This window comes from Canis lupus, chromosome 26, assembly GCF_048164855.1.
Source record: "Canis lupus baileyi chromosome 26, mCanLup2.hap1, whole genome shotgun sequence".
In the NCBI taxonomy this organism is placed as follows: domain Eukaryota; kingdom Metazoa; phylum Chordata; class Mammalia; order Carnivora; family Canidae; genus Canis; species Canis lupus.
The window spans coordinates 15,608,639-15,634,474 of NC_132863.1; the positions used below are offsets into that span (position 1 = coordinate 15,608,639).

Consider the following 25,836-nt stretch of genomic DNA (forward strand, 5'->3'; position numbering starts at 1 on the left):
CACATAATATTTTGTAATCAATACATTGGGTATTTACTTTTTTCTCTTTACAGGTATATTTTAAAAATAGAAAATCAGGAGTGTTACTGAAGTCTTATCAGGCATTTCTAGAACCATATGAAAACATTAGAGTTGTGAAACTTTTTAAAAATTAAGAATTTTTTTTAAAAGAGGGATGCCTGGGTGGCTCAGTGGTTAAGCGCCTGCCTTTGGCTCAGGGTGTGATCCTGGAGTCCTGGGATCGAGTCCCACATCAGGCTCCCTGCATGGAGCCTGCTTCTCTCTCTGCCTGTGTCTCTGCCTTTCTCTCTGTGTCTCTCATGAATAAATAAATAAAATCTTAAAAAAAAAAGAATTTTTAAAAAAGAAAAATATATGTATACCTACTTGTTAGAAGAATATATACCAAGAATGTTAACAGTATCTGCAAAATTACTGAGGGCCTTTTTTAAAAAAATTTTTTATTTATTTATGATAGTCACAGAGAGAGAGAGAGGCAGAGACATAGGCAGAGGGAGAAGCAGGCTCCGTGCACCGGGAGCCTGACGTGGGATTCGATCCCGGGTCTCCAGGATAGCGCCCTGGGCCTAAGGCAGGCACTAAACCGCTGCACCACCCAGGGATCCCTACTGAGGGCCTTTTTAATGGTATATTATGTTTAAAATTTTCTATAATACCTTTCAAAATAAAGAAATAGCTATAAGTATTATAAAGCCTTTGTTACAATTTAGATTAGGTAACTTTCTACAATTTTACTAACCCAGCATCCTGAATGACAACTTTAAAAGACACAATATAAATCCAGAAACTCAAATCTCTATTCTTTAACTTACATAAATATACGTTGGATTTCTAGATAGGTATCCATCTATCTTTTCACATGATCTGAAACAAATGCCTAGTGTTCAAAGCATGGGGGAGTTTTCAACTTGCCTACTTATTTGGTTTGCAAATTACTCTATGAAGATAATTTATTAAAGTATTGCAAATCTGGGAATATTTTGCAGGTCCAATGAAGTCTTGAATTTTCAAATAGAAATGACCTTTATAACTACCAAGTTAAAAGGATTATACTAAAAAAGTCTTTGCAGCTAAAATAGTGTCCCCAGTGCCTGCCATGTCCTAGATAGAATTTTCTTTTGAGAAAACCACAGCTACTTATTTTCAGTGGCCTCATTCAAACAAACTCACATTATTACAAGGCAAGATAAAGGGCACACTGGTGTTCAATGGTGTGGAGTGACTCTTCCTAGCGTTACATGATAAGGGCAAATGATTTTTTGTCTTGAGCTTCAAAAATGAGGTCATTCAGGGGTTTGACATTTCAAAGGAAAAAAATTATATTTTCTCTGTTGGACCATTTGGAATCTATGGGATTCAATGCCTCTAAAATTATTTTTAAAACAAAATATCTAAATAGCCTCTAAATTTAATGAACATTATATTTACTGAAAATCCTTTCTGATCACCATTGCTAGAGGAGAAGCAAAAATAAAATTGACCTAAAATGCTACTTCTGTATTTTTGTAGCCATTAGTGTTGCATTCTCTTTAAATAGAGTTTTGATATGTGATGTTTGGTGCAAAGATAAGGCTTTGAAAGGACAGTGTGACAGGATCCCTGACATCTTGAAGCCCCTAGGTCTCCCACTCCTTAGAGTGACATTTTTTTTTGCAAACACTAGAAAAATGGTCTCTCTGGTGCTCCAGTAAAATACACCATTAGGAGACTTTTTATTTCAACTGCCATACTATATAAGCAGAAACTGACGGTGTCTTGAAATGTTCTCTTCAACTGTGGGCTCACTCCTTGGAGAACCTGGCTAACAAATATGTAGACATCCAGGACAGAAAAAGTATTGCTTCTAAATAGGGACAATACATGAAATTTCACTTGAAAATGCTTTCTTTGAACTTCTATTTCCTAGGAGGGAGAAAACACACACACACACACACACACACACACACACACACATCCAGTTGATTAAAGAGATTCCTGTTTTCTAACTGGAGAAGAATGTTATTAGGGATTATTTCTACCTACACAAATTATCTTTACTTTAAATTGTATTGTATTACATATGTTAGTGAGCTAAAGCAAGTAGAAGAGGAAAGAATTCTGGAGCTTCTGTCAGATTTCTAAGGACAGCCTCTAATTCCATATTGGTGTCCATACGAGCAAAATGAGAAATTCATTGAATTTTCTCCTCTTAATCTTTTCAAAGGTCATTGGAAAGAAAAAGTGCTATGATCTTTAAAGAACCACAGAATTAAAGAGGTAACTATTGCCATCACTCAAATTCTGGTTTCCAGACAAAACAATTCAGGAAAGGCATTCATTCTTGATTTTCAGTATAAAACGGCAGCTAGGGCAGCCTGGGGGAGCTCAGCCGTTTAGCACTGCCTTCAGCTCAGGGCCTGATCCTGGAGACCCAGGATCGAGTCCCACATCAGGTTCCCTGCATGGAGCCTGCTTCTCTCTCTGCCTGTGTCTCTGCCTCTCTCTCTCTCTCTCTCTCTCTTGAATAAATAAATATAATCTTAAAAAAAAAAAAAGGCAGTTATTCAGCATTGTTGTGTTCCCTCTAAGCAGAAGGTGACATGGCGGTGGTTTTGATTTACTGAGACAATGGTCTCAGGAGAAAACTGCAGGAAGGTGAGGAAAGCAGGGTAAGAGGGAAAGAAGATTAAGTTTAAATGTGGTCTCAGCCTGGAGTCCAGCCTTAGCCTTATCCCATGGGGGCTCAGGAGTGTGAACTGCAATACAGAAGTTGCCCACCCAGAAGCAAGTCACCTGGGCTCTCATTCTCCTGGATCTTTCATTTGCTTGGCATGGGTCACTCCATTCCAGGACTAGCCTGCCAGACATCTGCAGCAAAGTAGTTCCTATCAACCCAGGCCAGTTTTCTGGAGAAGTCTGTGGCCGTGAGCCATCTGCAGCCCACACCTGCAGCAACCCAGTGGTAGTGGGTGAAGCAGCACTAAAAAGAAGCTCTGGGTAGGACACCAAAACATCTACTTGGAGGGTGAGAAGGCTCCCTCCTTCTGTGAGCCCCACACAAGCAGTGAGTGCTTAGACTAAGCCTTCAAAATTCACGCAGAAGAGGGCCTAGGTGTTTTTCATTTGTTTTTCCCCTCTGCAGATGCTAAGTATAGATGTTAGAGGCTCAAATAACTTTGGAAGTATATTTATGTCTGCTGTTCGCCATACTTTTCTGGCAGTGTAAAATTTTCCCATAACCCTACTTACTGCATACGCATACCACAAAAAGCATTATTTATGAAACTTACCAGTCTAAGTCTAAATTTAAATTTCTTTAAATTTCACTCTCTGCTGGACCTATGGGATATGATGCTGGCAGTGTAAATAAGAGCCTGGAAAATGTTACTTTTATGTTGAATATTTTCCTTCCCTTTCCTTTCCTTTTTTCTCATGTTAAATTAGTTCAAAACATATCCTAGAGAAAAATTTTCTAAAATTATGTACAAAAAACAAGGAAATAATCATATATGTACTCAAAAATGTGTTTACATATATGTTCACAGAAGATCTGATGGAACAGAGAGCGAAGAAAAGAGTGGAGTATTTCAAATATCCAAAAATAGGGGATTGGAAAAATCAGTTACGGTATGGCTATATGACAGAAGACTGTGAAGTCATTAAATGTTGTGTCATAGAACATTTAATGACATGGAATATATTTGCAGTAAGTGAAAATAAAAGGTTAAAACACAGACTGTGAATATTATTCCATTTTATGAAAAACTGTGCATAAAAAGACCCATTATGTATACACTCCATATTTACAGTGTTATGTCTGGGTGGCTTAGGTATTTGAATTACAGGTAAAATCTTTGGGATTTTCTTTTCTCACGTATAGTTTAAAATTTTTCTATGATAAACCTAGGTTTCTTTTGGAATAAGAAAAAAGTTATTTAATAAATTATATCAGCTCGGGGCACCTGGGTGGCTTAGTCAGTTAAGGGTCCAACTCTTGGTTTTGGCTCAGGTCATGATCTTGGGGTCATGGGATCAAGTCCCGTGTTGGGCTCCATGCTCAGGGAGGAGTCTGCTTGAGATTCTCTCCCTCTCCTTCTGCCCCCTCCTCCCAGCTTGCATGCTCGCTCTCTCTTTCAAATAAATAAATCTTTAAAAAATTAATTATATCAACTTTAATAGACTTGCTATTAGTTATAAATATCCAAACAATTTTCAAAATTTTGTTCTCCCATTCTGATAGTTCTCCATTTTTGTCTCATCTTTCCCCATGAATCTATCCTTAGAATATTCAAATGAAATATGAAAATACCTCATTTCTTTCACTATTTTTAATATTGGCATCATCTCTAATCACTAAATTATATTTCACTTAAAAAAAAAAAACAAAAAACTAAAGGACTCGGGCAACCCGGGTGGCTCAGCGGTTGAGCGCCGCTGTCGGCTCAGTGTGCGATCCTGGAGACCCAGGATCAAGTCCCACACTGGGCTCCCTGCATGGAGCCTGCTTCTCCCTCTGCCTGTGTCTCTGCCTCTGTGTGTGTGTGTGTGTGTGTGTGTGTGTGTGTGTCTCATGAATAAATAAATAAAATCTAAAAAAAAAAAAAAATTCCCAACTTAAAAAAAAAAAAAAAAACGCCGAAAGGACTGCCCGTCTACATAGAAGCTTTCTATTTTTAAATTTCACTTCTAATATTTCTAGACCCTTCTTTAATTATTCTTTGCATTGTGGCACCTAATTTAGAAAAATATACCAATTGTTTGGAAATATATAATGTAATACTAGTGATAGATATTTGATGGCCCAAACTATACACCAGGCATATGTATTAAGGACTTTATGTATTATGAGAAGTCACAAAAGCACTTTGAAAATTCTGCACTTTAGATTAAAGACTAAAGAAAATATTAAATGAATTGAGGATCATCCTCTTTTCTAAGTGCTTTAATCACCTTTAATCAATATGAAATCAGTTAGAACTTCAATCTGAAATGTCAAAATGTGCACTGTTCTATGTGGTCACAAAAGGAGATGCTGGTCACAGAATACCAGAGGAGAGTGAAATATGAAAAATTCAGTCAATCATGTAGATGTTTTGTGAGATGATGCTGAGCTCCATCAAAGTGTTTTTCCAATGTGCCAGTTTCTTCTCGTGAGGTGTGATGTTACATAGGCAATGCCAGCCACTGGGTGTGGAAATTATGTTTAATGCCATGCATAAGATTATAATACTCACTCACCTCTTTCTTTACTTCTTCTTCATCTTCCAGTGTCAAAGCAGCCAGTTGTTTAGCTCTCTGTTCCATCAGATTCACATATCGTATTGGATTTGACAAAGCTTCAATCACATCTAAATAAGGAAGAGATATTTTAGATCAAAAGTCCTGGATACATTGATAGCTACCATTCATTCATCCATCCATGCATCCATCCAACCAACCATCCATCTATCCATTCACTCATCCATCCATGCATTCATTCATCATCTTTCTACTACTCACCTAACCATCCACCAATTCACCATCCATCTTCTACTCTTCCATCTACCATGTAACCCTCCACTCATCCATCCAACATTTTGGAAATGGACAAGAGTCAGGACCCTTTGCTGCAACCTCAGGAAGACAGAACTCAAAGGAGTTCAGCTCTGACAGCTAAACTGGATAATAGGCTCTAACCCAGGGTGCCTAAATATTCCATAGTTTTTAGTTTCTTTTTGAGGGTCCATCCATTCCAGCACTTGTCCTATTTGGCCCAAATGGTGTTTCATAAATGTAGGAAGACATTTCACATTTTAAAAAGCCTGCTTTACAGACTGTTTAACAACCTAAAGATTGCACAGAATCCTTCATACATGATACTGTCTAGCTGGAGTGAGTTAGGCCTGCCATCTTTGGATGGATATGTGCTCTAAGTTTGCCACAGTCCGTACTATACCACTCCCCAATACCTCACAACCAGGCCACTTAACATTATAACTACTTAAATTTATGATTCCTGGTTAAAGTTGTCACAAGTTCATTCTTCTAAACTTAGAATTTCACCCATGATGTGGCTTCTGAAACTGGCTGAAGACAAATTCATTGTATAGACCTAGATACCCTGCTGTAGCATCAGGTAGCATGGGTTAGAAATTGCTAGATCCATAAGAACAATACCAATAGCAGATAAATATGCTCATACTTTATTGGGACTTAAATGAAATCAAATGAAATTGTATCCACAAAGGCTTGAGCAATTTAATAAATATACCTACATAAATAGAAGTAATTCTGAGGCCAGAATTTGCTGCTTATTTATGGTCCAGATTTCCATCTGAACCACAAAAATATGGATGGCCCCAGATAGAAATATCCCCTTGAGGTAAGTTGTTTACCTGCATAGGTATCTGGGACATAGTCTTTCACCTCTATGTAGACAAACACAGCTGGAAGCATCAGAGGCTGGTTCCTCTCATTCCTCAGACAGATGTAGTGATAGCCTGGAAAGGTGACAGCAGTACTGTGTATCGCATATTTTCTTCACAATGTTAGTTATAACACAGGAACATCTATGTGATGCAGGTGTTTATTTTAGGTGGCTTTGGATGACAAACAGGTCACTTCTTTCTCATTTTAATTGCATGGTTTTACGTGATTTTTTTTTTCCTCGTCAGACAGGAAAACAATGTTGATCTTGATTATTTTCCTTCCCAAACATGTTTTTTTCCCACAAAAGAGAATTTAAAAATGCATGCCAGAGGCTAAATTATTGGTCCAAATTCTTCCCCTGTACATGATTTCTTGATTTGGGGCTTAGCCATGTGCTTTGTTTGGGACAAGGAATATTAGTGATGTGGTACAAACAGAGCCTTAAAATACACTTGCAGAGTCAGGCTTGCCCTTATGCATTCCAGTGGGCTGCCATAAAAGTCCATACTGTGGGTGCCACTGTTCCTTCAGAATGAGCACACATGGAAGAGACCTAACTCCAGCCCACAGCCGCATGGCTGAGCCCAGCCAAACTCTGTCAACCCACAGACTTGTGAACCTAAGGATAAAGTACTTGTAATAAGCTGCTGAGCTTCCAGATAGCTTCCTAAATCATTCTTTAACCACCACCTAAGGTGGTGATGGTTTTCTTTACAACTTTGATAAGTAGTATATCACCATACTATCCATATTATCCATACCTGGCCGAATTGCCTGTACTGGCAAGATCCGGTGACCGATAAATTTACCTCCTTCTTCATAAACTGCTATCCTCAAACAGGCCAGAGAAGGAAGAACCACCTACAGGTAAATTAAGGATACTTGTGGTTAAAGAAGAAGCAACTCCAAGAAAGAATCAGAAACGTAATATTCAAATATGCCCTGTGTTTCAATTTCAAGTAGAAGTTTCTACTTAGCCAACTGATTAGAAGCTAAGTTGTTGCTCTATAACTCAGATTTTCAAAAGGATTACCGGAGATACAGCTTCAGCTATGCTTTATCCCTTTGTCCTGAGGAGGGATTCGTTCAACATGTAGCCCATTTACTTTTGACATGAACATTCTCAACATGGAAATGATAAAAGTTTAAATATACGTTTAAATATAAAGTTAGTAGTCTTATCACTATTTGAGAATTTACTATTACATTTTCTTCTTTCTTTTTCTTTGAGAGAGAGACAGAGAGAGCATGCGCACACACTCACTTGAGTGACGGGTGGGGAAGGGAGAGAGAAAATCCCAAACATGCTCCACACCCAGTGTAGAGCCCCATGTGGGGCTCATTCCCATGACCTGAGCTTCAAAGAATCAGGCATTTAACCAACTGAGCCACCCAGATGCCCCTACTCTTACATTATCAAAGCAAACTGCTTTCATATTTTCTTTTCTTTTTTTTGGGGGGGGGGTTTCATATTTTCAAAGCAAAAGCACAAATGCAAAAAAAAACAGCTTTCAGGACAGCTTTCAAAATGAGATTGCTTTATAAATAAATCCCAAGGGCAGCCCAGGTGGCTCAGCGGTTTAGTGCCACCTTCAGCCCCGGGCGTGATCCTGGAGACCGGGGATCGAGTCCCATGTCGGGCCCCCTGCATGGAGCCTGCTTCTCCCTCTGCCTGTGTCTCTGCCTCTCTCTCTCTCTCTGTGTGTCTCTCATGAATAAATAAAATCTTTAAAATAAATAAATAAGTTAATTAATTAATCCCAAATTAGCAACAAGTAATTGTTCATTTTTCCCCAACCAAGGAAAACATGTGTCTAAAACATGAGGCTGACTATATCCTTCAGAACTTAATTTCCATAACAAGAGCAAACTAACACTTATTGACTATTTTCAAAGTGCCAGACATTTTATAAATATTTTCAGTGTATTAGGGGATATTTATTAATAACTCGTTGAAGTAGACACTACTATAAAATCTGAGTAACATATTAAAAATAGTGGGATTACAGAGACATTTAACACAGATGTACTCTTTATAGAAGACACCCTGTCTAGATCTTTGGCCAGATAAAAGCCAAGGGTAGATATTCTATTCCACTTTCTACTGGACTTCTGCCTTCTTCTGTGTGGCAAGCACGTGTGAAGAAGATTTGCCTTTTTGGTATCAAGTGGAAAAACTTTTAACTCTGTCAGACAAAATCCAGACAAGATAGAATGACCAGCTGCCTGAGGCTAGAGTTATAGGAAATTTAATTAATATTCTTTTTTTAAGGAAGTATGGAATTACGGACTTCCTTCTCTCTGCTACCATATATATTATTCTCTACTTCCCACTCTACTTCACTTGAGTTAACAATAAACCTATATCACTTATCTCTTATTTTATAACAGGATCTGAGTTAAATTATATGTTTTTCTGGTTTTCCAAATGAGGCAAACTAGAATTAATAAATTAACAACACAATTCTAAAAACCCAAACAAGTCATTTGCAGAGATCTTGAACAGTTTTTAAGACCCCCCCCAAAGTGCTATTGCTTGATTAATGTGCAAATTCCCAAATAATTCTTCACGTATTTTTTTTTTCTCAGAGTGAAACACCTTAAATATGCGGTTACATCTCATATCAAGGATATGAGACCAACCTTTTTGAACACAATGGGCTCTTCTTCCCAGACAGGATTTACAGCATTTCCTTGTGATGTTTTGGTCTTAAATGCCTTCCTCCTTGTGTCCACAGGCAAACCAAACATATCCACTTCCACGTAAGTCCCAACTTTCTTATCAGAGAGAAACTGACCTGAAATAATCTAGAAAATAATAAAAAAGAATTCTTGATAAGTGAGTAAGTGATAGAAGAGCATACTTGAGGGAGGTACAAATGCTGGTTGAATCATAGCCAAAATGAAATAGAGGCAAGAGTATAAATATAATTGCTTTTTTGGTTAAAGAATTGGTAGAGGGCAGCCCGGGTGGCTCAGCGGTTTAGCGCCACTTTCGGCCTGGGGGTGATCCTGGAGACCCGGGATCGAGTCCCACATCGGGCTCCCTGCATGGAGCCTGCTTCTCCCTCTGCCTGTGTCTCTGCCTCTGTGTCTCTCATGAATAAATAAAAATCTTAAAAAAAAAAAGAATTGATAGAGGGACACTGAAAATGATGATTAGAAGGAATCCATTAATAGGACAAAATTGTATACGAGGAAATAAATGAACAACTACCAAGAGTTTGATGAGATTATACCTTTTGTACTTGAGATACATCTATTAAATGTTGAAGATGGATCTTAGAGCCAACTGAATATAAAGATTTTTCTAATACTTAAAGATGTTACAAGAGAAAAAATTCTCATTTTAGCATGATTGTAAATGAAGTTAAAAGGTTATCTGAGAATACAAATTTTAAACATAACAAAGTAGAAACTCAAGCATTTAAAAAGTTTCCTTTTGTTCATAAAATTCAACATGGAGGAGTGATTGTAACTATGCCATTCAATTCTCAGAGTTGTTATACTTTCAGTTTTTAATTTTTTTAAGTAGGCTCTACGCCCAGTGCTCCAGTGTGGAGTCCAGTGCAGGGCTTGAACTCACAAACTTGAAAGCAAGACCTGAGCTGGAATCAATAGTCACTTAGCTGACTGAGCCACTTAGGCACCCCCAGAGTTATTGTACTTTAAATTAAAAAAATAATAATAATAATAAAAACAAATCTCAAATATCAACTTTATTTTTTTTTTCAAATATCAACTTTAAACCATCAAGCCTAGTTTATCATCACTATCATAACCCCAACCTGTTAGCCATCCACGTGATTATGGGTATCCTCACTTAACTACAAAATTTATGGTTATTGTAGAGTTAAAAGAGAGCTTGAAATTACATATTCTGGTGGCTAGGAGCTTTCTGAGCTCAAGTCCATGAAAGCAGACAGAATTACCAAGACTATGGTGGTGCCAGAAATGGGATATAATGGCAGCCTGAGAATGGCCCTCAGAGGCTCAGCAAGGCCAGTAAGCTACATGCTCATGTGTCAGAAATTTCAAATAGGTTAGAGACAAAAAACAAGGAAGAGGCTGTCTGAATTTGCCCCCAAGGTAACTCATTTCTCCTGAATGTTCTCTTTAGCCTGCGTGCATGGGGATTTCCAGCAACAATCTCTATTTAATTTGAGGTTCTATGTGAGAACAACTTAGCAGACATTTTATATGTGTAAAACTTCAAAGTTATGTGAGTCACACTGGGAAATCAGATGCACCAAGGATTCTGTGTGATTAAGATGTTTGATTAAAGCAGAGGCCCTTAACTAAATTAACAACACCACACCCTCAATGTTCCCAACAGTAAAACAAAATGGTGAAACACCTTTTGAGCTCCCGAGTCTATTCTGGCATGAGGAAATCTATGTCAGAAGGTCCAAATAGAGGCACCACTGGATGGACACAAACTGTCTCTTGGTTCTGGCTGTCATGTTAAAGGCAGGACGGCTCGGCAGCCTGGCCTGTTCACTCTAAGTACACTAACCACTCTCCAGCAGTGTCTCCATTCTGGACTAAGGTAGTAGTTCATATCTGTTTGGGTCTTAACTGTTTCCCCTCAACTTACTTTCCTGTTTCTAGGTCATCATTTTATAATTACTTACACCATCATGGGAGAATCTTAAAGATTTTTTTAAAAGAATATTTATTTATTTGAGCGAGAGAATGCAGGGAGGAGCAGAAGGAGAGGGATAAGAAGGCACCATGCTTAGCACAGAGCCTGACAAGGTGCTTGAAGTGATGACTTGGAGATCATGACCTGAGCCAAAGCCTAGAGTCGGATGCTTAACCAACTGAGCCACCCAGGTGCTCTGGAATCTAAAAAATAAATAAATAAGCAAGAGCACCTGGTGGCTCAGTCTGTTAAGCATCTGCCTGCAGCTCAGGTCATGATCCCGGGGTCCTGCATCAGGCTAGCTGCTCTCCTTCCATCCCTCCTCTCTACTAGTGCTCCCTTGCTCTTGCTCTCTCTCACTCTTTCTCAAATAAATAAATAAATAAAATTTAAAAAAATAAATAAGCAAGCAAACATGCACAAATAAAAATGAATTGGCACACAAGGACAACATTAGTTTGATCCAACTAGAGCAACAATTGACAAGGGTTCTAAAAATAACATTCGTCCGTGTGATGCTTAGGAGTTTATCTTAATCAAACTCGGCAGGAATTAAACATCCTTTGCTGAAAAGGATTTCCTAAAATAAACATAATCTCGAAGCTCTAATTCTGCCAACTCCACTCTTCAGATACATGGCGTGAAATAATTTCAGAAGATATAATTTTGAGACACTTCACTGAAATTTTATTTTTGATCTTTGGTGTCAAGTGACATGAATTTTCAAGTAAAACTGGTCTCAACAAGCTTAGGGTAGATAGAAATTAGTGAAACTGTTACTTTTTTTTTTTTTACATAGTTTTTCATGTGCTTTTGGTTTAAAGTCAATCTAAAAATTGCATTTATGTCCAATAAAAAATGTTTCTTAGTTCCACAGTTATCCGGCTAAACAGGAGAGAGAAAGGAAAACTTAAAGAAGTAAATTAAACAACCACAACAACCAAGACCTTAGAGAATTCAAGTAAAAAGCTCTTTGTAAAATCATTTTTCATTCATAGTACAAAAATACTTTCTTGTAGCTAAAAAAATATATATTTGATGTAACATCAATTTCAAAAACAGCAGAGATCAATCTGAATTAATATTTTAGGGTCAGATGTATGTTTAATGAAATAATTTTCTTAGTTAATATCATTACTCTGTGTTTTAAGTCCCCAAATCCTCTGATAGATTTTCAAATGGTAACTTGGGAGCTTTTATTCAAAATTTAACAATTTATTGAGAAAATGTTTCTTTTTTTCTAATTTTGCTCGGCGTGGTTATTTTTCTAGAACTAATGGAGAAATAAAAGACCAGAAGATTCCTCCAACATGGGTCGCTGGCAGTTACACCGAAAGAAAGGACCAACCATGGTGACTCTCACCAACTTGGTTTATTGACTTAGGGTTCAAGTTTTATCCTATTAAAGAATAGGGCTTAGTCCCTTTATCTCATGCATGTGGCTTCTGAAACTTGTGATTCAGATTTAGTCCTTTAAGAAAAAAAAATGCATAAAGGGGTGGAGATATTGCTAGCTCTAAATTTTTGATGACAAAACTCCTTTAAGCAAAATAGGTAATGTTTGAGACTTTTGTTGGGGACAGTTTTGTAATAGAGAGGTACATACCTTGACAGATAAAGTATTGGCCACTATCCCATCCACGATGCCTTCGGTGAATGGATCAAAATGCTTGTCAGGTCTCCTCATGAACTCTGGCTTTAATCTGTAGCCACTTTTCCCATTGTATTCATACATCCCCATATTTATTTGCATAGCCAGGTCTGAATATCAAAAACACAAACCTTATTGTGACAATATTTGTGTCTAGAGCAAGAAAGATTGTATTACAGTCCATTTTTACTCCCCTTTTAAAAAAAGAAATATTTCTTCATTGTAGAAATTTAGGAAACACAGATAAGGAAAAAAAAAAAGTCAAGCTGTAATCTCCAAATCTAGAGATAAACCGCTGCCAACCGGTTGGTGTATATTGTTTTCCTACTTCAGATATGTTTGAATGTGTAGTATATCCATTTCACTAGATATTTGTCTGCTTTAATTTTAACAGCTGTACAAATTCTTTTGAATAGATTAATGTGAATAGATGTGTTACATAAGCCCCCTCTTGGGTACAGTTTTGTGTCTTGTAATTTTTCACCATTACATATGGTGTTTTGATGAATATCATCATGGTGAAAGCTTGGAAGCCATCATTAAGGGCATTATTAGGAGTGAAATGTCTAGGTCAAGAGATATGTTCTGGGAAAAAGGTATATTTTTTTATAAGTCTTGTCAAAATGCTCTTCAGAAAGCTCATGCCACTTCTGAGAATGGACTTCCCTACACCTCACCAACTGTGAACACCAGAATTCTTTTTTTAATTTACAGGAGAAAAGGATTTCCTTTCTGAAATTTGCATTTCTTTTGTTTCTTCCCACCTAATTACACATTGACTCCTTTCTAGTGGACAAAACTTACAGCCAAAGTTTTCTAAGACTCAGTTAATATATGAAATGAATGTCCACACTAATTGCAATTGGTAAGATTTGTAAAAAAAAAAACATTTTAAAGTCTTCAGGAATCTGGGAAGCTGTCATTTGTTCTGGATTGTCTGAGTCATGATTCATCTCTACATAGGTGGACAATAGCAAGGTGATCGTAGAATTATTTCAGAGTTCCATGTAATCAATCATTTTTAGAGTAGAGAAAATAAGTGAAGTTTTTTTGCCAATTTATTAAGCTATGATAACTATGATACAACAATTGGACAAAGTACCCCCCCCAAAAAAGAAAATGACCGACTTATTATACTTGAAGAAACTGACACCAAAAACTTAAAAAAATTGCAATAGCAAATCATATGTTCCAAAAAATAACATACAACAAGGAAGTAGAATTCATCCCATGAACAAAAGGATAATTACATATTAGGAGCTCTATTAACTCACAAAAGAAGAAATGAATACATATGGTTATCCCAACAGATGTCAAATAGACATTTAATAACATTAACATAAATTCCCAAAAGACTGTTATTCAATTAGGATAGGTGCCTACAGTAGTCCCCACCTATCCACGGGAAATGTGTTCCAAGACCTCCAGTGGATGTCTGAAACCCCGGGCAGTACCAAACTTGACATCTACTATTTTTTTTTCCCTATACACATAGAGCTATGACGAAGCTTAGCTTATAAATTAGGCATGAAAAAAAAATAAATTAGGCATGATAAGAGATTAACAACAACAACTAAGAGCAAAATAGAAGGATTATAACAATACACTGTAATAAAGGTTATGTGAATGTGATTCTGTCTCTCTCTTTCAAGATACTTACTGTACTGCACTCATCCTTCTTTTTGTGATGATGTGATATGATAAAATGCCTATGGGATGAGATGAAGTGAGGTAAATGATGTAGGCACTGTGACATAGCATTAGGCTACTTTTGACCTTCTGACAATGAATTAGAAGGAGGAGCATCTGCTTCCAGACCCTCTTTGACTATGGGTAACTGAAACCATGGCAAGTGGAGCCACAGGTAAGAAAGGCTATTGTATTTTTTTAATGTGTGGAAGATTATTTGTTTCAGTCACAGCCAATACCTACTCAATGAAATTCCCCTTAGTGTCAGGATGAAGAGAAAGCTACCCACCCTTAATACTATTATTTAATATTATTTTAGAATGGTCAGTCCAAAGCACTACCAAGGGAAAAAACAGAGATGTGATTAAATTGTTGTCATTGTGTGGGATGCTCGGGTGGCTCAGTGGTTGAGCGTCTGCCTTTGGCCTAGGGCATGAACCCAGGGTCCTGGGATCGAGTCCCACATCGGGCTCCCTGCGAGGAGCCTGCCTCTCCCTCTGCCTGTGTCTCTACCTCCTCTCTCTTTGTATCTCTCATGAAAAAATAAATAAAACCCTTAAAAAAATAAAATAAATTGTTGCCATTGTATATCTACCCGAAAAACCCAATAGAAGCTACTGGCAAAATAGGCTATTATGAGAGCTTGGGAGGATGATTATAAAATATATTTATTCATAAAACAAATATACAAATATCAATATCCAGAAAAAATTGCTAAAAATATAATGTTTTTAAAAAAGGATTTCATCTAAAGAAACTAGACCTCAGGTGAAGACTAGTGATTTTGCTAAGGGACATAATGTAAGAACTTTTATGGTGAAGAGAAAAACATTCTTTCTGTGATAAGAAAACTAAAAATTAAAAGGTGCCGGTTTTCTTCAAATTTCCTCGAATTATAAATTTAATGTGATTTTAAACAAAATTGTTTTCCAGTAGGGAGAGGGAAACATAGTGTAACAATTAAACTAATGTAAATTAGTTTTGATTTTATTCAAAATCCCATTTCTTTCTCAGTGGGGAAAGGGGAAATAATAAATAAATTAAATTCATTCCAGTTTGCAATGGCAAGCAATGAACTAAAAATTAATAGCCATGAAGGAGAAATTCTACTTCCGGGTGTTAGACTGTATTATCAAACATTACAATAATAACAGTGAGCTATTGGCTCCAGGAAGGCAGACAAATTTATTAATAGAGAAGAATATAACTGGAAGAAAATGAACCCAAATTAACCACATCAAAAAATACTACATCTATTAAGCTGTAATTTCAGTTTAGTGTAAAAAGGATTGGTCTCTTCCTGAGATTGTATATTACAATTAAATTTGGATGGCTGAAAGGGTCAAATTACAAATAAAACAGAAACCAGGGGCAGCCCAGGTGGCTCAGAGGTTTAGCTCCGCCTTCAGCCCAGGGCCTGATCCTGGACACGGGATCGAGTCCCACATCGAGCTCCCTGCATGGAGTCTGCTTCTCCCTCTGCCTGTTTCTCTCTCTCTCTCTCTCTCTCTCTCTGTGTGTGTGTCTCTCATGAATAAATAAATAAAATCTTTAAACAACAACAACAGAAACCATGAGAGAAACAGAAGTAATTATGGATCTAAATCGGGGGTGGAAAGCCTACAATAATAAAAGTAAACTAATACTGCATAAAATAAAACATTAATCAACCCAATCTCATCTGTTTCACAAAATATGACAACATGCTTATTATATAAAAAGTGCTGTTATAAATGGATAGGAAAACTGACAGTAGTCCTAAATATGCCTTCATAAAAGCAGAGGCACAAAAATCAAAACACATACTTAAAATTTTCAACCTCAGTAATAATCAAAGAAATAAAACTAGAGTAACAATAAGATAGTATTTTGTCTGGATCATCATTATTATTTAATGGTAGTACTTAACCAGGATCTCAAATGAAAAGGACCACTTCATTCCTGATGGAGGAAAAATCCAGTGCAATATATTTTTTTAATTTGTTAAAGGTACATATTTTTTTCAAATTATTTTTTTATCATGATAAGTGTACTCTTAATCGCCATCACTTATTCCATCCATCACCTATTTCATCCATCTCCCCTCTGGTAACCATCAGTTTGTTCTCTATGGTTAAGAGTCTGTTTCTTGGTTTGTCTCTCTCTCTTTTTTTTCTTTGCTCATTTGTTTTGTTAATTAAATTCCACATAGAAGTGAGACCATATAGTTTTTGTCTTTCTCTGACTTAGTTCACTTAGTATTATACTCTCTAGCTCTATCCATGTTGTTGCAAATGACAAGATTTCATTCTTTTTATGGCCGAATAATATTCCATTGTGTGTGTGTGTGTGTGTGTGTGTGTGTGTGTATACCACATCTTCTTTATCCATTCATCTAGTGATGGATACTCCAGCTGCTTTCATAATTTGGTTACTATAAATAATGCTGCAGTAATCATAGGGGTTCAGGTATCCCTTTGAATTAGTGTTTTTGTATTTTTTAGGTAAATACCCAAAATTTTGGATGGGCAATTTGGTATTGCATGAAGGTTCGTAAAACATTCACATTTTTTAACAAAGTGATTGTATTTTAGGAATTCTTCCAAAAGAACATTAGGACATAGACTTCAAGATGTTGTCTGAGTATTATTTATTATAGTTGAAAAAAATTTCCTAATGTCCAGTGGTAGGAAATGCAATTGAGTGAATTGTGAAATTTGCTTAATATACAGCTATTAAAATTCATGTTTCTATATAGCATTTAAATATATATGTACATATATATTTTTAAAAGAGGAATTAAATTAAAAAGCACATATATACATAGCCAAAAAAACCTTACAGATTACAAAGCCAAAAGTTAACTGTTGACTTTCTGAGTCATAGTGTTCCTGGTGCAGTTTTATTTTTTTTTCATACTTTTCTGAATTTTCCAAATTTTCTATGAACTATACATATTACCTTAAAAAGCATAAAATTTTTCTTTGAAAATAATGCAAGACTAGTAGAAATAAAGACTTGTTTGTAAACTACTAAAGACAGTTTCTCCATTTTCAAAAGTTACTTTTTTTCTTTGCAGCGATATTCCCTTCACTGAAATTTGCTTCTATTTGCAAGTCTGGAAATGTGGCTTTATAACAGAATGGAAATGAGCTATTAGCTGTGCTACTTACCCACAGTTTGAAAATTAAGTGCAACCATTTGACAACCTGCATTCCAGAAGAGCTGAGGCATGTAGTTAGATGAATCCACACGGGTTCCTTTTGGATATATCCTGCTAAGCTGCATTTTGTTATATCTGGACCATCATGTTAAGTAGTGAATACAGTTATAAAAATAATGAGCTGATACATTAACTGAGAGGCCATTTTCCTTCTTTCTCCATTGGGAAATGAACTAAATGTTGATGATCTCTTTGGACTAGTGGGTGAAAAATGTCAAAAACTTCCTGAACACACAGAATAAATGTGCTTTTAAAAAATTTTTATTTATTCATGAGAGACAGAGAGAGGGAGGCAGAGGGAGAAGCAGGCTCCATGTAGGGAGCCCGACATGGGACTCGAACCTGGGTCTCCAGGATCACATCCTGGGTCTCCAGGATCATGCCCTGGGCTAAAGCCAGCGCTAAACCACTGAGCCACCTGGGCTGCCCTAAATGTGCTTTTATAATATAAATGCACTATCACCTTTGCAGAGCCTCATGGCTGAAAACTAAAGGAGTAGCAAAAATGACCTAGCCAAAGTCAGTGGGATTTTGTGGAGATTATTCAGGATAGGCTTAAAAATTAAGGGCTCGTGAGAAAGCTCAAGCGTTTCAAAGCATGTGAGAGCATGATGTCGTCTCTGGTGGAAGCAGATAACATGCACTGCATGGCTATTTCTGAAATGCTCTCTGCTCATTTTTAAGCCTTCTCTGAGAATGCTATTTGCCAAGACTGTGGTATTCTTTATGATGGATAACCAGGTAAATATAGCACAGAAGGTTCTGACCTTGCTTCGTGTCTTTAAAACACAACTGACTATTCCTATTACCAAATTTAGTGGAGGTTAGTGAGGGTTTTGAGCTTGGGCAGGGGAATTAGGCCTAAAAGAGTCTGAACCTTATTTCTGGAAGTTGCTGGCTGTAGGCCCTGCAGCCATTTATCTCACTCTGTGTGTCAGTTTCCCTCATTTACTTAATAGACTGAACAACCCCTACATTCTAGGTCTATTGTGAGGCTTCAGTGAGATAGGACATCTAATGGAAGGGCTGTCCAATAGCCAGTTCATACTAGTGTGACTTTGTGGATGGAGTTACATTTGTTAAGGAGTTTATGGTTGTTCCCTCTCCTCTCATTGAAGAGTTCTAGTTTTTTTGTTTGTTTGTTTGTTTTATTCTAGGACTTGCTTCATGAAATTGGGCTGTGTGAGGCATTTACTATTACTTTCATGGGAAAGATTTAGAGACTTGATTCAGTTTTGCTTTATGGATAAAAATGAAAAGTTTTTGTTGGGACACCTGAGTGGCTCAGTGATCGAGCATCTGCCTTTGGCTTAGGTGGTGATCCCGGGGTCCTAAGATCACATTCCACATCGGGCTGTCTGTGGGGAGCCTGCTTCTCCCTCTGTCTATGTCTCTGCCTGTCTGTGTCTCTCATGAATAAACAAATTTTTAAAAATCTACAAAATAAATTAAAGTTTTTGTTGTCAGGACTACCAACAAAACCATTATTAGTAATATATATTGATATTCTTTTTAAGTTTTTTTTTTTGAAATCTCTACACCCAACGTGGGGCTCAAACTCATGACCCCAAGATCAAGGGTCACATGCTCCTCTGAGCCAGCCAGATGTTCCAATATTTATAATCTTATCATTGTCCTAACTATTTTCTGATTGGACATCGATTCCATGTAAGGATGTGAGATGCCAAGAAAGTATATTTATAAATGTATTCACTTTACACATATTCTATCTTACATATGTATAAAGTATATACACCTGCTTTACACATGTCGTCCGTAACCCAAAGGCAAGCCACAAAGCTGGTATTACCGTTTCTGTTTTACAGATGAGGAAATTCAGAAGAATTAAGCAAATCACCTTGAAACCTGAGCTTCCTTTACTGCAAGACCAGCACTCTTTTCCATATATCAGGCCAGCCCACTCAGCCTTGCATATGAAACCATTTATCACACCCAGGTGACAGAAGCCATTTCATGCATCTTTCTCCTTATTCAAAACAGAAACCAAACCAATGGCACGTGGCTTCCATTGGGTCATCTCAGCAGTCGATCGTCAAATCAAGGATACTCTACAAATTCCACTGGAGACTTTGTCAGTTGCTCTAGTCCTTTGGTTTCCACGAAAGAAGACATTTCAAAACTTCTATTTCTTTCTGAGTTAATGACAATAAAAACAGGTGAGAAGGACAATTCAATGATAAAACTTATCTCATGTAAGAAGTAGGCACATGTTCAGTGAAGTTAGGGCAATGAATCCTCATCATAACTTCATAAATCCATTTCTTCCAGTGAACCATTTATCTGTACCCAAAGTTGAGTCTTCTAAAAAGCTGTCTCTTCTAAAACTTACTACCTGAGTCAGTTATGCTTATGGTCTGTATTAGGATGAAGAAATGAATTTGAGATGTGGTAAATGAAAGCTGTTTTGTCAAAAGAGGAGGAGCCCTAGGGGAATCTTTTGTTCTGAATCCATTCAGATTGGTTTCTCTGACTCTGTTTGATGCCCACATTGCCATTGCCTCAGTTTGTATGCACCTCTTTGGTTCAAATAACTAACGTGACCTTAGGATCAAGGTTATTTCAAAGTAGAAGGATTCTTGGAAATCTTCCAGTCTAATGGCCTCATTTTCAGATTAGATAAGAGAGGGCGGAGAGATGCATGTGCTAGAGGTCTGAGTAGAGTACAAGAGCAATGTTTGGAAAGTGGAATCCAAACTGCCAATTAGAGTGGAAGAAACAAAACAAAGTTACCTTAGTTTGTAAAGACTAAGAGTCTGACAGCTTCTCAGTCCTCTTTCCAACTAAAAACCAAAGTGTTACACACAGTACTGAGGCAAGTGTCATTCAGAGTGGTTAGACAGCGCTCATGTGTTTTTTTTTTTTAATTTATTTTCATTTTTAAAAAGATTTCATGTATTTATTTGAGAGAAACAGAGAGAAGGGGGTGCCTGGGTGGCTCAGTCAGTTAAGCATCTGCCTTCAGCTCAGGTCATGATCCCAGGGTCCTGGGATCAAGCCCTGCATCAGCTCCCTCCTCAATGGGGAGGCTGTTACTCCCTCTCCCTATGCTCCTCCCCCCACTTGTGCATGTACATGCTTTCTCTCTCTCGCTCTCGCTCTTACTCTCTGTCAAATAAATAAACATTTTACAAGAGATAGAAAGAAAGCAGGAGTGTAAGTTGGGGGAGGGACAGAGAGAAAGAGACTCTCAAGCAGACTCAGCGCTGCTGAGCTCCTGGGACCCTGAGATCAAGACCTGAGCTGAAACCAAGAGTCAGAAGCTCAAGTGACTGAGCCACCCAAGCATCCTGACAGCTCTCAGTTTTTAAATGGTTACCTTTGAGGCATTTCCCACTCTTTGATGCCCACTTTCCATAATTAAAATCTCATTCTCTCCCCTCAATCATTCCTAGACTCTTTTATCCATCTCCTTACCTTCCCCAATTTAATCAACTCTATAGGAAACCCTTACTTCACTTATTTTGGTCCATCAGAAACCTATTTTCATACAACCAGTTATTTTGAGCATGACTGCTAATCAAAATTCAGTCAATTTAGTGGGTGCTTTTGTAACGTATGTGCAGTATTCTTTGTACAAAAGTGATAAAATGTTATAAAACACAAGGAGAAGAGTAGTTCTTGTTTGTAAACTTGTGGCCCATGCTGTTGTTACCAGGTTCTGAAGGATGTCAATGCATCAGTTCCTTCTCAACCTGGCTACTTGTCTAGGAGTTTTTGACTCATGAATTAGGAAAACTCATTTTTGCAGCCAATGAAAGTTATAGAAATATAAAAATAACTACTTTAGTACATTTATAATTGAACAACTTGTGGTAAGACCCATCAGTAATTACAAAAATCAAAGATGTTGAAATATTTATATATAAAACGTATTGGAAGTTAAATTCCTCACTGTAGAGATCTACAAAGTTGAGGCTCTTTGGGCAAAAATTATACAATTATACATAAGTGTGTTATGTAGAAGCTTAGATTTTGATGTATCTATAAAACTATGCTTTATAAGAGGCTGCAATATTTAAGCAAAAATTCAGATTTTAAGAGCACTCTCATAAAAGCAGCTAAAACATCCCAAAGGTTTTCTTCACTTGCTAGCATCTTACAATTCATCAAGAAAAGGGCAATTTCATAAAATGACTCTTTTCTTTAGGTGGGCAAAAGGTGCTATATTTTTTTTCTTTGCATCCAGTATGGCTGTATAGTTGGATGAAGAAAGAACACAAAATGATGTGAAGTTAATGTTATAAAACAAGATGGACAATTGGAATGTGGGTGAACTTTTCTATTTCTTGTTATTAGAGCTAACCACGTCTCTGGTTGCTCCCTTTCTGGGGGATGGATAGTTGTGGGTTTTTTTGATAGTTTATTTCAATACTGTCCTTATATAATGGAAGGAACCCATTATGTTGTTGAACAGAAACAACTGTGAAACTCTCAATTAGCTATACTCTAGGATCTTTCAGATAACCATGTATGGCCTACAGCCCTATTAAGAATTTTGGGGAAACATTATGGAATACCTTCTCATCTGGTTATGGTCGTCAACGCAGGCATGTATTCAAGGCTTCCCAGAATAGTTCTGTTAAGGGTAACATTCTTTGTTCTAACTACCTTGTATTGAAAGTACACTAGGGGTTCAAACTGCATGCTACATTAGGGATTCTTCTCCAGGGAAAACTTACTTTTTGAAATTTCAAATGACTCAAACTTGACTGGTTGAATATAGTTCACCAGGTTAGACATCTCTTCTGTGGCCATGGCCTCACTCCCGGCAGTCCCCTGAAAGCAGAAATAAAAATAACATTCCCAGAGTCAGCATTACATTACCAAGGTTTTTTTTTCCCCCAAGGCAACGATGAAGTGACCCATGAGAGAGAACATCATCCCTTCTCATCTGAAAACGATTATTGCCAATAGAAAATTCATCACGGGAGAAAATTCGCTCCTATGTTACACAAGTGTGGGATGGGAGGAGGGAGATTTAGGGGAAGCTCCCAGTATGCTCTGAGGCCAGCAGCAGGATCTGAGAGGGCTTGTTAGAGATGCGGAGATCTCAGCCCCGACCGCTCACTGGCCTCCTAAATCAAAGTCTGCATTTTACTAAGGTGATTCAAATTCATGTTACAATTTGAGAAACATTCAGCCATATTTCACCTGCCACAGCATATATTCCTTAGCTGATGTCTAAGGTTAATAAATCAAGAAATCAAGAATTTACTGCATAATATGAAAATTAGTCTGTAGGAGACTGCCAGTGAACTAAAAAATGTTTTTTTTTTTAAAGGTGCCTTGTGGAAATACTTGGGGTGGCTGAACAACTATTGTTTTTCTTTATAGATGTTTATCCCTCCCTGCCTTCTTGATTCCTGTGTGCCTACTAGGCAAGCAGTACAATGGGGATCAGTACGTGGGAATCAGTAGCAAAGGATCTGGAGCCAGTTTGCCTAATTTTAAATCCCAAGCCCACCACCTAGAAGCTGTGCAATCTTGGGTAAATTACTTAACTGCTCTGGGCCTCAGTTTTCTTAACCATTAAATTAGAACACAATCAGTCCCAAGAGCATCTAGATATTAAATGAATTAAATGATATGAAAGAGCTCAGAACATTACCTGGCACATAGTAAAATCTTATGTTACTTTAGCTATTATTAGCTATTACATTTCACTTAGCTAAACTTTTTAAGGAAGGAGAAAACCAATACTGCAGTATTGGTGTGGGACAGACCTCTGTAGGCTGATCTAATATTTTCTCCCAATTTCAGAAGACAGAATACATGGAGACATGATTTCTTTTTAAAACTCCTGTAGCAATATTTAGGTTAAATGTTAATGAGTTGATATTCATCTGCAAATGGACCATCCAATTAGTAAGACAATTTTAAATGATCAAGAATCAGTGATAAAAGTTATGCACAACTGAAATAATTATCAGACAAAACTACTTTACTAGGCATGTTAATCGTGTTCCTCCTGGACATTAACTTGAAATTTAGTAGAGGAACATAATTAATCAAAACTTTAGACCACATTAAAGGAAATAAGTGTCAGAGGAAACATCGTATAAGAACAGCTTATTATTCATTATTTATTCCTGAGACAGATACTTTCCAGTATATTTGGAAGCAGATTCAATATAAACTTTTTGACCAAGACTTTTGCTACAACAAAGTTTTAAAATTCCAATTGACCTATCTCAGATTCACTTCTAGACTCTGTGTAATGAGTATCTCTGAGCTGATGAAGCTCTTTGGAATGTTTAAGCTTACATCAGTAAGGTTCCCAGGCAGTTCCAAAATTACAACAATGGAAGGAATGTCATATTTCTGAACATTTGTCCCAAACCTCATGTCTTCTCTGGATTTTGGGTCATTTCACAGTGCATTTAACTGCCTCAAAAATTGAAGCAGTCTCTTGGATGTCACGAATTTTGACTTCATCCTCCAGATGCCCCATTTGATGGAAGGCAATTTAAGCAGCACTGTTTATTATAGAGAACTTTGCTCAGTGCCACGCTTATTCCCTATCGACTCCAGCATGCATTTTCATGTTCCAACAGGGTAGGGGTAAGTTTTAATGTGAGCTAAGACTCTTTTGACCACTAGATGGCAGAAGGTGACCATGAACTGTATCCACATGGGTCAGGATGGGGAAACCAGGGGACTGTGCCTCTGACCAGAAGTCAGTCCCCAAATACCTACCTCATCCATAGAAGATTTTTTACAGTCATCATCATCATCATCATCATCACTCTCGGTATCAGCTTCCCCTGTCAGATTTTAATAACAGATCATGAAGTAACAGGTTTGAAGGCTTGAAGCACATAATAACAGGTGCATTACTAAAAATTTCCTTAGATATTTTGCCCTCTTATGGTTTTAAAATTGTTCTTTGGGATATTTAAATTTTCTTAACTACATAGGGAATTATACTGGGATTTTGAATATGGATTTTTTTTCTCCAAGTTTTTTTGCAAATGCCATTTAAAATGTCCACATTTTATTGAAAATGCTGAACATTTTTTATATGTTTTTAAAAACCATAGGGCATTGTCAACAGTGAACTTTCTATGGCACACACACTATATTGATGTGTACATTGCCTTTCAGGGTCTCCATGACCCTAAAAGAGATAAACTATCCTTTCCCCACTTTTCCCTCTTTTTCTCAGCCTTGACTCTTCCATGTGATGCTTGGCCAGTGCTCAGTGACTCTGTGGCCACTTTTAGGAGGCCATAGAAGACCTCAGAGTGAAGGCCGAGCACATAAGCTAGGAATGGTGGGGCTGTGGCAGCATGTCTGACTACCGTACAAAAACCTATGATTTGTCTGCAGGCTTATATGATGGATGTATTGTCATCTAAACAATGAACATATCTTAGAAAATGGCCATATCCCGTTGGGCGGGAGGATGGGGTAACTGGGTGATGGGCATTAAGGAGGGCATGTGATGGGATGTGCACTGGGTGTTATATGCAACCTATACATTATTGAACAATACATGTGAAACTAAGGATGTACTATACGTTGGCTAATTGAATTTATAATAAAAAAACAGAAAAGTAAAAAGCAGGATGGAATGTATGAACCCTTAAAATAATTATGCATGGAAATCAACTTCAATCAGACATAATTCAGCCTCATATTTAGCCAACACACAGTCATTTCAATGGATTATTTTTCCTCTCCGAAAATTTGGTGGATGATTCTGCTAGTTTAAATATTCATTCGAGCATGAGGTATTAAACTCTTCCACAGCTCTGGGCCTCAATCAGACCCAATAACATAAGCTATGTAAAAAGATTTTCAAGTAAAATACTAAAGAAGGCATTATTTGACTTGACTACTACACTCTTTTCGGCACTCACGCAGGGGAATAACAGGACAAGCCCAATAGATGGCGATATTGGCTCAACAATGAGGCAATTTGCACTTGCAAAGACCTCCCGCCTCAAATCTCCCGAAAATTGACCGCCCAGTTCAATCTATATAAATGACACAGGGTCCACAGCAAGTCTTCAAAGAAGCTTATATATGTTTTCATTTGGCTGACGAAGTTCGATCAACTACTGAATGACAGCTGTGAGCAAAGTATTCATGAAATATCTTTAGAGGGAAAAGATTTTCGGGACCAACACATCTTATTATTTATGGCTTGTTAATTAAAAGAAAGCACATACAACCACTTTAGGATGCTGCTATGTTGTTAGTCAATAAGAGGAATTC

At 37.3% G+C, this 25,836-nt stretch overlaps 1 protein-coding gene across 2 annotated transcripts in view; it reads right to left on the reverse strand.

The window, feature by feature from the left end:
• The window catches only part of PLCB1 (phospholipase C beta 1), a 670,290-nt gene that overhangs the window by 126,657 nt on the left and 517,797 nt on the right, over nt 1-25,836 (reverse strand). For both annotated transcript variants that reach the window (XM_072800101.1, XM_072800102.1), the window contains exons 15-23: nt 24,313-24,380; nt 22,296-22,392; nt 19,664-19,748; nt 17,546-17,670; nt 12,660-12,814; nt 9,052-9,216; nt 7,170-7,269; nt 6,375-6,479; nt 5,239-5,348 (exon numbers count right to left, since the gene is read on the reverse strand). In XM_072800101.1, coding sequence (XP_072656202.1) covers nt 5,239-5,348; nt 6,375-6,479; nt 7,170-7,269; nt 9,052-9,216; nt 12,660-12,814; nt 17,546-17,670; nt 19,664-19,748; nt 22,296-22,392; nt 24,313-24,380 — 1,010 coding nt within the window. The remainder of the gene's footprint in view (nt 1-5,238; nt 5,349-6,374; nt 6,480-7,169; nt 7,270-9,051; nt 9,217-12,659; nt 12,815-17,545; nt 17,671-19,663; nt 19,749-22,295; nt 22,393-24,312; nt 24,381-25,836) is intronic.